This window comes from Urocitellus parryii, chromosome 7 (assembly GCF_045843805.1).
Source record: "Urocitellus parryii isolate mUroPar1 chromosome 7, mUroPar1.hap1, whole genome shotgun sequence".
Taxonomy (NCBI): domain Eukaryota; kingdom Metazoa; phylum Chordata; class Mammalia; order Rodentia; family Sciuridae; genus Urocitellus; species Urocitellus parryii.
Genome location: NC_135537.1, coordinates 134,312,634 through 134,330,085, shown reverse-complemented (window position 1 = coordinate 134,330,085; position 17,452 = coordinate 134,312,634). Strand labels below are relative to the sequence as shown.

General features: G+C 34.6%; 1 protein-coding gene across 1 annotated transcript in view; it reads right to left on the bottom strand.

Annotated features, from left to right (window-relative positions):
* Positions 1–17,452, bottom strand: part of Ube2g1 (ubiquitin conjugating enzyme E2 G1) — a 98,478-nt gene that overhangs the window by 10,592 nt on the left and 70,434 nt on the right. The window contains exons 3-4 of the mRNA XM_026393902.2: positions 9,376–9,473; positions 1,355–1,533 (exon numbers count right to left, since the gene is read on the bottom strand). Of these exons, the coding sequence (XP_026249687.1) occupies positions 1,355–1,533; positions 9,376–9,473 (277 nt within the window). The remainder of the gene's footprint in view (positions 1–1,354; positions 1,534–9,375; positions 9,474–17,452) is intronic.

Sequence of the window (17,452 nt, the reverse complement as noted above, 5' to 3'; positions counted from 1 at the left end):
CTAAAAAATTAATTCTGTCTAAATTTTGTATTTTCTTCTTAGAACTCTAAAAACAAAGTATCAATCAAGCTTTAGGGAAGGATAAAGCACCTTGAAACATGAAAGGGCTCTAGATTTAATTCCCACATATCTAAAATGTTAGGATGAAGTCCGTAGGAAAAAGGAAAAGAAAAATGTGATCCAGGAAACAGAAGATCTGATCCAGAAGAGCTACAAAGGAAAAATCTAATAGAGGCAGCCAGCATGAGAGGGTGAGAGAATCAATCTAATTTGGATATAGGAATCCAGAAGAGAGCTCTCTAATCCTAACCCTAACTGTAAATATGGATCTATTGTTGCCATTTTGTTCACTGTTCTTTGGTTGTTTTATAATCCTTTCTTTCTCTTGCCAACTTCTTTGTGATTAAGTGGTTTTCTCTATTGGTATGCTTTGATTCCTTGTTTTTGTCTACTATAGGATTTTGCTTTGTAGTTACCACAAAGCTAAGAATGTTATAACAGATTATCTGAAACTGATAACTTTGATCACATTTTAAAAACTACATTTTTAATCCACACATTCCCACGCTGTATTTAATTTTTTTTTAAGTTGTCAATGGACCTTTATTTTGTTTACTTATATGTGGTGCTGAGAATAGAACCCAAGTGCTCACACATGCTAGGCAAGCTCTCTACCACTAAGCCACACCCCCAGCCCTGAGTCTCTGCTCTTAATATGCCTATTCCACTTAGTATCCAGTTTCTTTTTTGTGTGGTGCTGGGGATGGAATCCAAGGCCTTGAGCAGCAAGGCAAACACTAACAAATAAGCTATATCCATAGCTCGTGCAATTTTTAATGTCACAAATTACATCTTTTTTATCATTTTAGCCACAATGATAAAGAATAAGTTTAAAAATCTATTTTATCTTGTGACTAAAGTTAATAATCTTAAAAACTGCTAAAGGCAGGATTTTTTAAGTGTTCGCATCACCAAAAAATGGTATGAGGTAACGCATATGTTAATTAGTTCAAAATTGCTATTTCCTGATGTAGATATATTTTAAAAGGACATAACAAGTTGAGTCTTCTTAAAAGAAAGAGTGATGGACTGAGATTGTGGCTCAGCAGTAGAGGGCTCGCCTAGCACGGGCGGGACCCAGGCTTGATTCTCAGCACCACATAAAAATAAAGGCATTGTGTTGTGTCCATCTACACCTAAAAAATAAATATTAAAAAAAAAGAAAGAAAGAAAGAGTGACAGGTTGAAGGTACAGTTCAGTAGTAGAAATCTTGCCTAGCACCCTAGGTTCTGTCCCAAAAGAGGCGGGTGGGAAAGATGGAAGAGGGAGGACAGAAGGATGTGAACACCTTACCGCAGCATCGACATTAGCAGGTGAATCTCCATTAGGGTCTGCCAGCATAGAAATGACACTAATCATGATGGTTTCCACAGTGTGGATAGGAAGCCAGCGTTCCTCTGGCTTTTCATAACCATATTTATCCTCCCCAGGCTCATGAAGAATAGAAATGCAAACATCACCATTTTTATCAACTGCGAAATTAGAGAATAAAACTTTGTTTAATATATCACCAATTTGGTATGACATAAAGTATCTATTACAAATATGATCCTGATCTACAATAACACTTGTATAAAACATTACCACTACACAGAAAATTTCCAAAATGGAATCTGCTAACTTTTTAAGAAAGCTGTAGATTTTACCAAACACATAGTATCAAACAAACTCATAGTGTAAGCTATCTTTTTCATTTGTGTAAAGTTTTTAAGATAAACAGCATATAGATGGTGTTTAGCATTGAAATATACTTAATACAATGTAAATGAGTAGATTGCAATTACTAAATCTGTTCCTCATTTGTAGAAAGCATATGATCTAGTCTTCCCACTAACTTACTGATTTAAATTGGTAATAGTCAAAGACTTAGAATTTTTTCGAAGAAAATGGAACTAATATAGTGATGTACTTTCAAAATCATGTAAAAGCAAAGTTATGTTCAAATGCACAAAAAGGAACTTATAACCCATGAAAATCTGTCAATATCATGATATTCATGAGATTTCTTTTCTAAAAATCATTTTAAAATTCAAACCACAAGTAATAATGAGTAAGAATAAGAGAACATTTCTAGGGGACATGTATTGCCATAACTATATCTTACTTTCAAATGGTTCAGAGAAAAATAAAATATTAATTAACAAAAAAAGTTGGAAGCATTAATCCACAAATCCATTTACACAACACAAAAGTATTACCTATCTATTGGCCAAAGTAATATTTAATGGTAAAATTTTCTCTTAAAAAAGGGGTGAGAGGGATAAAAAGCATACTTTAAGGGGGAAATTTTAGAAAAAGATGTTTAATTAAAATTTATTGCTGTACATTAACCAAATTTCCAAATTCTATAAATAGCGAGTACCATATTTTTATACATTTCACTCCTAACTTCTTCCTTTGGGGGGCAGGGGGTTAGGGGCTGGGGGCTTATTAGGGATTGAATTCAGGGGCATCTAGCCACATCTCCAGCCCTATTTCTATTTTATTTACAGACAGGGTCTCACTGAGTTGCTTAGTGCCTTGCTATTGCTGAGGCTGGCTTTGAACTCTCTATCCTCCTGTCTCAGCCTCCTGAGCCACTCACTGGGATTACAGGAGTGCACCACTGCACCTGGCTCCTAGCTACTTCTTTATAGAACCTAATAAATTGTGAACAGTTAAAATTCTAACTCAGAATTTCCCCTCAGTACACCAGCATGGGCAATGAAAACTCTAAGGACCAGAATCAAAGTATGTATACATACAAATCAATATTATTGCTCTATTAATACTTTTTGAATGCCTACTATGTGCCAGGACCACACCACACCTGACATGGGGTACAGCCTTAGTCTTCAATGTTTAATATAAGTTTTTCTATAATTAAGATCCCCTTCCCAACCTACCTCCACCTGCTAATGGACTAACTAAAGGAATCAGTAGATCAAGAGGCAAAAATAACACCAAAAACACAAAGTTCAGCACTAAGATTTTATGAAGTATTATTTTTTAGGATTTTAAAATTTTTATTTACTTTTTGGCACCAGGGATTGAACACAGGGGTGTTTCTACCAAGGAGCTATATGCCTACCTCTACCACGTTTTATAAATTTTTTATTTTGAGACAGAGTCACACTGAGTTACTTAGGGCTTTGCTAAGTTGCTGAGGCTGGCCTTGACCTTATGATCCTCCTGCCTCAGCCTCCTGAGTTGCTAGGATTAAAGGTATTCACCACCAGGCCCACTAGGATCTTTTAAACTTTTTACTTACTTGTGTCATGAAACACATTTTACATTTATTTAGTAAACAAATTCCTACATAATCTGAATAAAGTATTTCAAAATCTACTGTAAAGTCTCAAAAACATAGATAAACAACTCTCAGGAACAACTCTTCTTCTAATAAAAAGATCTCAGAATTGTTTTCTCAAGTTTTCAGAAGTGAGGCTATTGAGTAAATTTTGAAACAAGTTTTCTGGGGCTGGGGATGTGGCTCAAGCAGTAGTGTGCTCGCCTGGCATGCGTGTGGCCCAGGTTCGATCCTCAGCACCACATACAAAACAAAAGATGTTGTGTCCGCCGAAAACTGAAAAATAAATATTAGAAATTCTCTCTCTCTCCCTCTCTTTAAAAAACAGAAAGAAACAAGTTTTCTATACCATTCTATGATTATTTGTGAGAATTTCTTTATTTCTACTACATCATCTAAGGGTGTTTAATATAAATTTTAAGCAAAAGGCAATTCCTTCTTTCCTTTTCATATCAAGATATGAGGTACAGATAAGCACTTCGCTATATTTTTAAATATTTCAAGGTGTTTTTGCTGTTATCTATTTGCCTTATATTTAAATATAAGGCATATATTTCAGGCAAATGTCTTTCTACATTTCCTATAGATATCGGGTTTCAAGAGTTAAAGACAGTTTGAAATTTGAGTAAAGACTTGGACACAGCATTTACATTGTTTAGAGTATCTATGCACTATGAATTCTCCAGTGATAAGGAATGTTTGAGAAATTGCTAAAACGTCTACAATAGTTTTTAACTCATATTATCCTTCCACATTACAAATTCTCCAGTGCTGAGTAAGGAATGAACAACTTTAGAGACATTGACGCATTGGGTCTTTGTATAATTTCTCTCTTCTATGATTCCTGTAGTGTGCAATAAGGGTTGAACCATTTTTAAAGTCTCTGGCACAATGTTAACATTTGTAGGGCTTCTCTCTAGTATGAATCTTCTACTGTTCAGTAAAGTATGGTCTTTGAGTAAAATCTTTTCCACATTCTTCACATTTGAAGGTGTCATGTCATTTTAAACAGTATAAGAATAAGAAAACTTTTAGGTTGAACACCTATTACCAAATTATATTTTTAAAAGATTATATATTTTATGCAGCCATAAGCAATATGAAGTGACCATTATCACTGCCTCCTCACTCAGGATTAACAGTTTTATAACATCTAATAAATAATTAGCTTTTCCAAGACAACTTTCCACATAAACAGACATTTTGAAAAATGTCTGTTCTTATCCTTTAGCCAGTTATGTGGTCGAGTGTTTAGATTTATCTTTACAAAATGCTTCTCAACTTACCCCTAAATAATTTGTGTTTTTTTCCCTGGTACTGGGGGTTGAACCCAGGGCCTTGTACCTGCTGGAGGGAAGCACTCTACTCTACCACTGAGCTACAACCATTTTTGAAAATTTTTTATTTTTTTTGTGAGACAGGGTTTCACTAAAATTACCCAGGCTGGCCTCAAACTTGCAATCCTCCTACCTTACCTTCCCAATGATCTGGAATTATAGCATGTACCACCATGCCTAACTCCCGTGTATAATTTTTAATTTTTGCTTCTTTTTCATTTCATCTCAATGTACTTTAGAGCTATTCTTCATTTCTGATAGAAGATTCAGTGAAGAATTCTATATTCAGGGAATTCTATATTCTATCATTTCCTTTTAGTCTCTCTCTCCCTGTCTCCCTCAGTATTTTCAATGTTTATTTTTGAAGCTAGAGAGTTCTTGTTCCCAACATATACCAAATAGATGATAATGACTGCTTTTTAAATCAATCAATCAATCAATCAATCACTTGTACAGCTGGGCACAGTGGTGCACTCCTGTAATTCCAACAAATTTGAGGTCAGCCTTGGCAATTTAGTGAAACTCTGCCTCAAAAAATAAAAAGTGCTAGGGATATGGCTCAGTGTTAAAGTGCCCCTAGGTTCAATCACCAGTACAATAAATCATAACTTTTTAAAAAACAAAATCACTTGTGACTTTTTATTCCATTTATCTTCAATTCACTTTGCTGTTTGGTTATGAAAATTAAAATTGTTTCTCCATAAATAGCCATTAGTCTTTCATCAATAATTGAAAAACACTTCTCTTCCAGCGTAAAACTAAAATCTCTGAACAATGCGTTCTAATTATATATCCTTTCTTGAGAATACAGATCCAAAACTACGAAAAACTGACACTGAAATGAATCTGACGTAATTTTCCCACGTACCTGTGAAAACAACACAGTGAATATCCCACCATCATGTACATCCATAAGAATGGAATCCTAACTAAAATAAGATATTCCATCTTCATGTAATTATATCAGAATGAATTAAAAAGAACCAATAATTTAAATTTTTTTAAAAAATAAAACAAAACACACAAAATTTTAAAAACTGGCTTGCCCTCATTTTCGCCACTTACTCACTACGTGGGTACTCTTTTATACCTTATAAAAACTGGCTTCTGCTGCCTATCGGGATACTAACGTTATTTTAAAAAAATGGTCTGGATAACATATAGGAACTTCAGTCTAAGTCAACCCTTCTGGCCCAACACAAATGATACTTGACAGCATCTTTCTGGATATATTTTCCTCCCTTGGCTTCCATGTCAATTCTTTCCTCTTGATTCTTCAACTCCACTTTCTCTCAGCTTCTCCTTTCCTCCCCCCACCCTTTTTTTTTGATATCTGGGACTGAACCCAGAGGGGCTTTAGCACTGAGCCACATTGCCAGCCCCTTTTAATATTTTTTATTTAGGGATAAGGTTAGGGCCTTGCTAAATTGGCTAGGCTGGCTTTGAACTCATGATCCTCCTACCTGAGCCTCCTGAGCCACTGGGATTACAGACATGTGCCACCACAACCAGCCCTAGTTTTCTCCTTCTTTAACCTGACTTTTGACGTTATCCTAATCTCTAACATTTAATAACTGTTTCTCTGAGTAAATTAATTCATTCAGTAGATCATACTGTTATCTGTCATCCTGAGGCAATAACTTCCAAGGCCCTAGATTCACTACTGAACCCTAGTTTTATCTAATTATCTATCTGAACATATCAGTGTAACTCAAGGGGGGGGGGGACAAAATTGAATGCATCTAAGCCACTCAAAAGTATTATTTACCCTATAATAATTTTGTAATACCTTTACTGAGATATAATTCACCTACCATACAATTCACCTGTTCCAAACATACAATATAATGGTTTCTACCTACTGTATTTACAATTGTACAACCACCACCAGGATCAATTTTAGAATATTTTCATCATCCCAAAAGACATCCCATACCCAACTTGTAATAACTCCTTATTTCCACCCAAACACCCCTCCAGCTCTAGGCAACTACTGATCTATTTTGGCCCTACAGATTCCAATTATTACATATAAATGGAATCACCGTGGTATTTTTTAAAACTGGCTTTGTTCATTTAACATCATGTTTATTTAACATCATGTTTACAAGGTTTATCCATGTTGTCACTTGTATTAGTACTTTATTTCTTTTTATTTGACAAATGATAATCTATTACACAGATATAATGCCACATTTTATTTTTCCATTCATCAATTGACAGGCATTTGGGTTGTTTCTATTTTGGGGTTAATAAATTTTGCTAAGAACACTCTTGTATGAGATTTGGGAGGCACATGTTTTTAATTTTCTTAGCTATCTACCTAGGAGTAGAATACAATTGCTGGATCATAATGATAACTATGCTTAACCTTCTAAGGATCTGCTAACTATTTTCCAAACATCTGCACCACTTTACATTCTTCTCAGTATTATATGAGTTATAATTTCTCTGCTTCATTATTAATACGTGTTATTACTATTTTTACTACAGCCATCCTTATGGGCAAAAGTGGTTATCTCATTATGGTTTTCATTCTATAATTACTTTCTGAAATGGCTAGTCCAATCCTAAATTCTTATGTCTTTATTTCCACTCATATCTGGTAATCAACAAGTGAAAAGAACTAAAACATCCTTTTTGATACTATTTTTGGTTCAAGCTTTTACTGTTTCTTACTCTGATACTGATATGTCTGTCTGGCTTCTTTTTCCAATCTTCTACTACTCTAAGCTTTCTGGAAGGAAAATATAATCATGATGAACCCATGGAACAACTTTAAACTCATCAATTTAATGAAACTCTACAGCCTGCAGAATAATGTTCAAGTCAGGCATATTCAACATTCAAAATTTGATTCAAGAACATATCTAGAATCCTTGACTCCCTCCTTTTCAGTTTCCAGAAAAAAATGGATACCTATATCACTATCACCTCACAGCTTCACCATTCTGCTCAATGCGCACCTCTTCCGCAGAGACCACTATATCTTATGGGAAGTATAGCTGAGAAAACATCGCTGTACTCCCAGTGCTTTCCAGATACTCAGATTCTTTAACTATCTTGCTTGCCCCAGTTTTTCTCTTTTCCATTTCAGAATGACTTTTCACTCAGTCCTATAGCTAATTTTTTCTGTAGCTGCCATCCCTGCCCCATCACTTCCTCAGGTATCCTTTCTTCACTAATTATCCTTTCTCCAATAAAATTTTGATTATTTCCTTCTCTAAAGCCTGTCTCTACAAAATGAAAAGTCTCCTTTAAAAAAATTTAAAAAAAAAAAACATCAATTTTCCTCCCAAACTTGTGATGCTATCCTCCCTCCTGACAGAAAGGAAGTTTCATTATTTTGCTTACATATATGCACTTATTTAATTTTTGCAGAGAAAGTAAGATTCATAGAGGCTTTGCCTAGAGTCACACAGCTAATTTGTAGTGAAGCAAAATTGAGAAACTTTGTTGGACCTTCTTTCAAAGCAAGCCCAAGAAGAATGCCTATTACATATATCAAGTAATCCAAGTGAAAGCAGAAGAAATTGCACAGCCCAAAGTCCAGAAAAAGATCAAAAAAATGTCACGAAGTACATCACCAAATCAAGTATCCAGGAATCAGGCAGGACTATCATTAATGCCTTCTGTCATTATTAACTAGAGATATTATTTTTATCTTCTTCTTCTATTTTTTGGTGTTGGGGATTGAACCCAGGGCCTTGTACTTGCAAGACAAGCACTCTACCAACTGAGCTATACCCCTAGCCCCGAGATACTACTTTTATGACCTTGCTGTTTTAAGATGTAATGAAATATAGTAGTTCCAGTTTTCTATTTGACTGTTCCAGTCTCTCATCATTCATATATGTGTGTGTGTGTGTGTGTGTGTGTGTGTGTGTATTTTTTTAAAAGCCTTGATACCCATTTGCTTAGGATAAATCCTTATTTAATTTGTTCATTCATTCCATCATTCCTCTCACTGACTCTTGCTTAATTTAATGTATGTATTTCTATTCCTTGTAACCAAAAGAGTCTTGAGAATAAGATGCAGAACACAAATTAGTATAATAGTCTAAAAAGATAACTAGTCAAAACAGAAAAGAAACCCTTGCAAGCTCTGTCACACAAACCAAAGCCAAAAATTCAGGGAGCCTATGTATAAAAAAAGCTTATCTGGCCTAACCTTTGGTCACAACATAGATTTTACAGAGCAGCCAATCTTTGGATTAAACAGGTCAATGTCATCACTCCATGCACAGCAGTATTGAATGCTTTCAAAGCTATGTATTTCCCTTGTCTATGAATCACCTATGTGGCAGGTGGGAAAGTCCTTTGTAACAGCTAAGAACATAGTTAAGAGTAGCTCATGTTCTAAAACTGAGTTAACAAAATATATACTAGAAACCTATGTTTCATGATTTCTATGCTCTTTGTAATTAATACTATTCAGAAACTGCCTGTAATCTGAAACACTGAGTCTCAAAAAGAGGAGAAATCTAAGTAAATAAATTAAAAAATAATATTTTCCATGTGATCTATTAGTTCTTCTATCTTAAAAGAGCTACTACAAGGCCATGTACACAATTAATACAATGAACTTAAAAAGTAAATTCCAAAGCAATTTCACCAAGAACTAACATCTCTGTTATTGACCTTGAAATCATTATATTTCAAGTAAAAACAAAACCAGATAAACTTACCATTTGGGTGCCAGATTTCTGTTATGAATTTCATTTTAGGAGGCCGGAGGGGATAATCTTTTGGGAAAGTGAGATGAGCCTTAAAAACACCACCTTCACTGAAAAAAAAACAAAACAAGTTCTTGCCTATAAGTTCCTGCTTATAAGTATACAATCATTAAAACAAATATAAAACAAGAGTGTAGGCACTAAAAGTAAACATAGTGAATAATTCAAGGATTCAAAAGTAAACATAGTGAATAATTTGGACTCCCTACAGATAGTTTATTAAACTGGGTGTTTGGGGTAACTATCATACCTACAACTTTATTAAACTCTCAAAAGAGCTAGTAAAAGGAAAAAAAAAAAATGGTTTGGTAAAAGAGGCATCCAGATCAGATCATCAGTAGCTATGCTATGATCTTTCCATCATTTCCCAATGCACTTACAACAAAATTCAGAAAGTTTAACACTGCTTATAGGGCTCGAGTTGCCAATTTATCAACATTGATCTCAAACTATCGCTCTTTTTTCTGTTCTAGTCAGTCTTCTTTCAGTTCCTCAAACACACAAGTTCCTTATCATCTCAAAGTTTATATGCATTTGTTGTTCCTTGTTTGGGAAACAATGTGTTATGTGTCAAATATTGGGAGTACAGCAGTGAACAGAATATAGTCTCTGAAGGAGTTTGTAGTCTACTGACTTTCCAGAACCGTGCTCATGAAAAGAACTTTCTGCAAAATTAAAGATGTTCTATACCTCTGTTTGTTCAATATAGAGTCACTAGCCACATGTGGCTTTGGCTACCATACTGGACAGCCCAGTTATAAATCAATGCCATTTAACTGGGAATCACTCTTGAAGAAATGTCAATAAAACAATAAAATGATGTATATAATACCAACTAAAACCCAAAAGATCAAGTCGGCCTTAAAGGGCAAAAATGACCAAATTCCTTCCTTGGAACCCAGATGCGAGATGTTTCCTCTGCTTGAAATACCCTTTTCATTTTTCTTCTGATCATCATTCACTCAGCTTTAAATGTTACCTAGACAAAAGATTTTCCCAATCTAGTCACTAGGTCCCCTCTATCACACTGACTTCTTTTAATTTACTGCAATAGCATTTGGCATATCTGATTCTCTTATTATTCAGTGTGTACACTCCATTAGAGCAGAGTCATGATTATTTCAGATCAATGAGAAATGGAATTCTTAGATCATAAAATAGTTTTGATTCATGAACAAATATACATTATATATTTAAACTAGATAAAATTCATTATCTAGTTATGCTAAGCATTGTTCTAAATAATTTTTTAAAAAAGAATAAAGCATTAGCAATCATTGTGAAGCTTACCATTCTAGAATTAGAAACAAAATATCTAGCAAAAAAAGAATACCAGTAATAAGTACTATTTTAAAAAGCAAATATTTATAGAATAAGCCCATTTGTTTTTTAAACAAAAATGTGGACACATTTGTACACAAATAGAAAAATGTCTGGGGGTATATCATCAGTACATTATAATGGTTAACTCTATAGAGTATGATATGGGATTATTTTACTTTCCGATATGCACATTTCAATATAGCTTGAATTTTAAAGTACAAGTAAGTATTAACTTTTCTGTTCAAGAAAGCAAGATACAGGTACAGATTTTTTGTTTGTGGTACCCAGCGTGAACCCACAAAGCTATATCCCCAACCCTTTTTATTTTCAATTTTGAGACAGGGTCTGGCTAAGTTGCTTTGGCTGCCTTTACAGGGGCGCATCACTGCAATGGAACTAAGTTCTAAAAAGATAAGTAGATCACTATTATCAAATACTTGTGTGGGCTGAGGATATAGCTCAGTGGTAGAGTGTTTGCCTTACATGCACAAGGCCCTGGATTCCATCCCCAGCACCACCCAAAATTAAAATATATACATATACTTGTGAATACTTAGGAAAGGCAACTTGATTCAAAAATATATAAATTCAGTGACCTTGAAAATCAATTTTGATAAAAGCAACAGAAAAAGATCACAAAGCATTAAGGAAAGAATGGGATGGTATAGTACAAAGCATGATGAATGGGACAAATTGTACAAGAAATTTAAGAAAGAAGATGAAGAAAAAGTACAAACAAGGTACTTTCAAAGGGAGAAGACTAATTTGTTTGCAAGAAGATATGAATGTGTTGGCTAGAGATATTAGAAAAAGAACAATGAGAAATTAGCTATAAGTAGAAAGGAAACAAAGGTAGTAGAGTGCCTAACCATGAAAAAAGAAAGAACATCTTTTCCTTTCCCACAGGAAGAAAAACAGATTTAGTACAGATATCCAGGAGTAAAAAGGATAATTATAGACTAAACATGAATATATTCTTTTTTTTCAAACCCACAAAGATACAACTGTGGTAAACAAAATTAAAAGTTATTAAAAGTATCAAAAGAATAACAAATTCTATGCCTGCCTAGGGCCTTACTCTTGGATAATTTACCAGGTTATCACCTGAAAGGAAAAAAACATGAAACCTTGAGGGGAACAGAGTCTGAAACAGCTGCTGTGGAATGAACATTACATTGACGAAATAGAAGTACTATCTCAGCTACCCCAACCTGCTTTAATAAGTGCCAAACTGGTCTTAGGACATATTAATTACATGGACTAGTCCTCCAAATAGGCTGCAAAAGCAATTCAGTGAGTCACTTATCAAATTCTTTTGTTAATAGAAATAGAACAGAAAACATGTATTTTTATAAAATCTATGTATTTCTACTCACTAACCTATATAAACATATATCACTGGATCATGATACAAAATATTATCTGATCATGGTTTAAAAAACAAGGTTGAAAAGCCACAAATACAGATACAGACAGACACACACACACACACACACACACACACACACACACACACACCCATGCACTTTATTTTACTAGTGAGGATATTCTGATATTACTTGAGAAATATTAAGTTGGTTTCCCCAGATCACTTTAATTTTGATTGATTAGATGCCATCAAAAGGCTCGATAATGGCCTAATGGAATCCTCATTATGAAAAACTGCCTCAGGCTAGGCATGGTGGCTCAAACCCAGCATGAGGATTCCAAATTCAAGGCCTTAAAGACACTATCTCAAAAAAATGAAAAGGGCTGGGGTTTATCTCAGTGGTGGAGTGCCCTTAGGTTCAATCCTCAGTAATACCCCAAACAAAACAAAACAAAACAAAACAACAACAAACAAAAACATTGCCTTAATGCCTCTAAATTATAAATTATTTTCAAACTTTAAAATGTCAATGAAATTTACTTAGTAAGACTGCCCTAATGATTTAACCACATAATTTTCCCTTCTTCTAAAACACTGAGAAACAACTATGCTAGTTCTCATAATTTTTCTTCTCTCTGTGGATCCATCACCTTCTATTTTATCTGGGGAAATTCTACCTTCATTCATTCATTGCCTTGCTTGGTAGTACCCAATTTCTGGGTAAAACTTCTACTCAATAGTCAAGTGAGCAGAGAGGAACCCTAAACCCACAGGGTAATTACAGACTAAACATCAATATATTCATTTTTTCAAGCCCACAAAGATACAACTGTGGTAAACAAAATTAAAAGTTATTAAAAGTATCAATAACCAGACAAGGTGGCACATGCCTGTAATCCCAGAACTCAGGTGGCTGGAGCAGGAGGATCCTGAGTTCAAACCCAGCCTCAGCAACTTGGCGAGGCCCTGAGCAATTCAGGGAGTCCCTGTCTCTAATAAAAAAGAAAAAAAAAATTTAAAGGGTAGGGTGGGGATGCCAAGGGATGTGGTTCAATGGTTAAGTGCCCCTGGGTTTAATCCCTCATACCAAAAATAAAGTATCAATGAATTCAAAATACCTTTACTTCTGTTACATAATTAAAGACTTTTCCATCACAGATTCTAATAACATAATTACTAGTATGGGTCAAAAAGAGGTAAGCAACCAACTGTTCCACAATTTTTAAAAAGTTTGAGAAACATAGGCCAAGTTTTGCCCGGAGGTTTTCCTTACTGTTACTGTTTTAAATTATAAAAACCCTACAAGAATTATACTGTATCATATCATACTTATTTTTTAATATGCTGTATGCTGCCTTCTGAAATTTTGCTCAATATTCTTCTTTCAATCTATGTCTCTATTAGTATCTGCCTTTTGTTCATTCATTTTACCTGACACATTCCACAATTTCTCCACTATTCTGATATTTGACTGCTTCTTCTCCCCCTGCTTCTGTTATAATGCAATGTAACACATTCTAAGCATTTTTTTTTCAATTTATGTTTTTTAATCTAGACATGAAGATACCAGCTAAGGTCAAGTTTATATAATTATGCAAAGTAACACAACCAATAAAAATGATAGAGTAAGGGAGTTATACCAAGGCAGTCTCCAAAGCCCATATTCTTAAGCCCATATTATCATGTTCAAAGCACGTGATAAATGACATGACATTGCCATTGATCAGTTTCTAAGCGATGCAGACACTAGATTCATTCCCTACAGAATTTGATTATAGAATATATGACTTCTGCCCTCAGGTCTCTAATAAGACTGTAAAAGAATTTTGTAAATATAACAGAATTTCACAATTGTAAAAAAGAGTTTTAATAAGACCTCTATCATTAACTACATGTTTTCTATATTCAACCAAGGCTGGGGAAAATTACAAAACACATATAATCTTAAAAGACTCCAACAAAATTTCTTCTACCATGGCCATGGTAAGAAATTAAAAAAACATACTCCTTAAATAGACTAACCAATGGTGATGAAAGAAAAAAAAGAGTTAAATATAAAAGAGGGTATTCATTATTTACAACAAATTTTTAATTCTTTAGGGATATTTGCATCTGTCTTTTTTCTTTTAGTGATATCTGGGTCTCTTTTTTCTGTAAAATTTACACTGCCACTTCTATCTGAAAATTTTATTTCTGTGGATGGAGGTGGCTATTCATACTACTTGATAATTAGTCTGAAAATAGGAGGTATCCCACACCATTTCCAGAATGTATACTTCACAGAAAGCTCAAAAATCTATTCTTGGATGGGGGGATATAGCTTAGTGATAAAGTGCTTGCATGGACAGGGCCCTAGGTTCAATCCCTGAATGACCCCCCCCCAAAAAAAAAAACAAAAGGAGGGAAAGGTGGAGAAAAATAAGAAATGCATTCTTAACAGTGCTAGAAAGATTCAATAATAAAAATTTAATGAAATACAACCTGAAGATGAGTATAAATGACCACATTCATGTTCATGTTAACTACCAGCCTCAAAGTAACACTTGATGTGCTAGCTGATTACATGGACTGTAAAGAATGTGGGTTGCCCTCTAGCTACTAAATGAAGGCTAATAATGCCATCACAAAATTTCACACCAGCTTTTATAAAAATTTTGGTACAGTTGTTTATTTTCTATGATCTAATTGTTAAATGGCGAGCTAATCATTTAGGTTTGGATAACACCTAAGCCTATGCAAGCTTATTTTCAACCCCTCTAACCTCTTCATTCAACTGAAACAACAGTAAGAAGAACACTAACTTCCTTACAGTTCAGCGAACACTTTTTAAGGACTCTATGAAGTACTGAATTCTTGATAGAAAGAATTTTAAAATGCCTATTTCTTCTACTCATTTTCCTTGTATCTTCGTGGCTACTTTCCTATGGCCTTTCAATGGAACTAAGCCAATATCTCTCTTCCCCGAACAAAGGACTAAGAATCTCACAAAAACAATGTGTGATTATAAGAAGCCACCAGTGTCACATTATTAAGTACACACTCCAGAGGAGCTACCACAAATGCTTCTGCCATTCAAAACTCAAATCAACAGCCAATACTTTAATAAATGTTCGGTGAAGGCTAGAAATGGGTTTTATTAGTGAAAAAAATGGCCTATTAAGTAGAATGCTTATTAGAAAGTTGTTCTCATAGATTAAGCTGGAGATATACAATGCATATATGGACCACCTAATAATATGTGCAATAAGTTCATGATGCGCATGTGTGCATGCGTGCATGTATATGAAAAATAAATGCAATGAGCTCATGGAGTTAAAGCTTGAGCCAGGATTCCTACCCAGTACTCTATACAGATATCAGTTTAAGAGAATTTCTCTCATTATCTTGTACCTACTATAAGGTAACTAAATTTCCATTACTATAATGTTGCTATGTCTTCCCTAAAGGAAAAATAAAACAGCAGGAAAAAAAAACATTCACAGACATGGTTTTGTGCACAGAATTTGTTAAAAATCTGCTCTCTTGGGCTGGGGATGTGGCTCAAGCGGTAGCGCGCTCGCCTGGCATGCGTGCAGCCCAGGTTCAATCCTCAGCACCACATACAAACAAAGATGTTGTGTCTGTCGAAAAAACTAAAAAATAAATATTAAAATTCTCATTCTCTCTCTCTCTCTCTCTCTCAAAAAAAAAAAAAAAAAGAATCTGCTCTCAGGGCTGTGGTTGTGGCTCAGCTGTAGAACACTCGCCTAGCATACATGAGGCACTGGGTTCGATCCTCAGCACCACATAAAAATAATAAAGATATTGTGCCCACCTATAACTAAAAAATTAAGAGAGAGAGAGAATCTGCTCTCAAATTACAAGATTGAGAGACAATACCTGTAAGATGTTTGTTTTTTTTTTTTTTTAAGAGAGAGAGAGAGAGAGAAAATTTTAATTTTTTTTTTTTTTTAGTTTTCAGCGGACACAACATCTTTGTTTGTATGTGGTGCTGAGGATCGAACCCGGGCTGCACGCATGCCAGGCGAGCGCGCTACCACTTGAGCCACATCCCCAGCCCCTGTAAGATGGTTTTTAATGGCTACTTTTTCCTACCCAAAACTCCAATGCTGTGGATTGGCCACATTCAGTTATCTGAATGTAGAATATATCACAAGGAAATATATCAGCAAAAATTCTGATTGGCAACAGTTATAACAAAACAAATTGTTTTTTTCAGATTATAGAAAAGATGAACATCCACACTATGATTCAATTCTGTTGTGTCTCAGTCAACTCTGCTATAGAAGTAGCTCTGAAAATTCTTTCCTACAAGCTGTTAGGGGAGAGTTGGGGGCTACCATCTTAGAAAACCTAAAAATGGGGCTGGAGTTGTAGCTCAGTGGCAGAGTACTTGCCTAGCATGTATGAGGCCCTGGGTTCTATCCCCAGCACCACATAAAAGAAAATAAATAAAAATAAAAGTTTTGTGTTTATCTACAACTAATACATATAAAAGTACTGTGTTTATCTACAATTAATACATATATGCATTATGTATATATATTTTTTTATAAAAAAGAAAACCTAAAAATGATGATTTGACCACCCCCCCCCCAAAAAAAAGATTCAATGAGTCCAAATCCTTGCCTACTTAATACCATTGAGGACCAAAGTTGAGTGAGAAAGTGTGGTCCTCAAAATTCAGATCTAGAACTGTCCCTGTTACTCAGCTGTATGATTTGAGGAAAATCACCTGATTTTTCCACCCAATACCTCAACTTCTATTAAAAACATGAAAGTATAAGTCACCAACATCAAGAAGTAATGATGTCTTATAGAATAAAAAAATGCTAGTAAAGTTAGTCTACAAATACCCAGAGCAGAATATAAGACTGTAGTAGAAAGGTATTAAATGAAATACTTGAGAAATTCTTTTTTTTCTATTATTCCTTGATACCACTACATTCCACTATCTACCTTTAAATCAATGGTTCAACAACTGGCAATCGGTTACTATTTTTATACCCTAATAATAACTTTTATAAACAAGAGAAAAATGGACATTATTTCACTTTAGGGTCAGAAAACCTTTTCTATAATCAGTATTCTGTGGGGAGCCAATTAGAGAACCACTAGAATCTAAATGATCTTGAAAGTTTACTCCAGCCTTCATAAGATGCTCATATGTTCACAATATACGAAATTTTTTCACAAAAATATAATCCTATGATTTGATATTATAGTGTTAAGAATGGTGAGACCTTGGAGCTTCTTTTTAGATACAGGGATTGAACTCAGGGGCACTTGACCACTGAGCCACATCCCCAACCCTATTTTGTATTTTATTTAGAGACA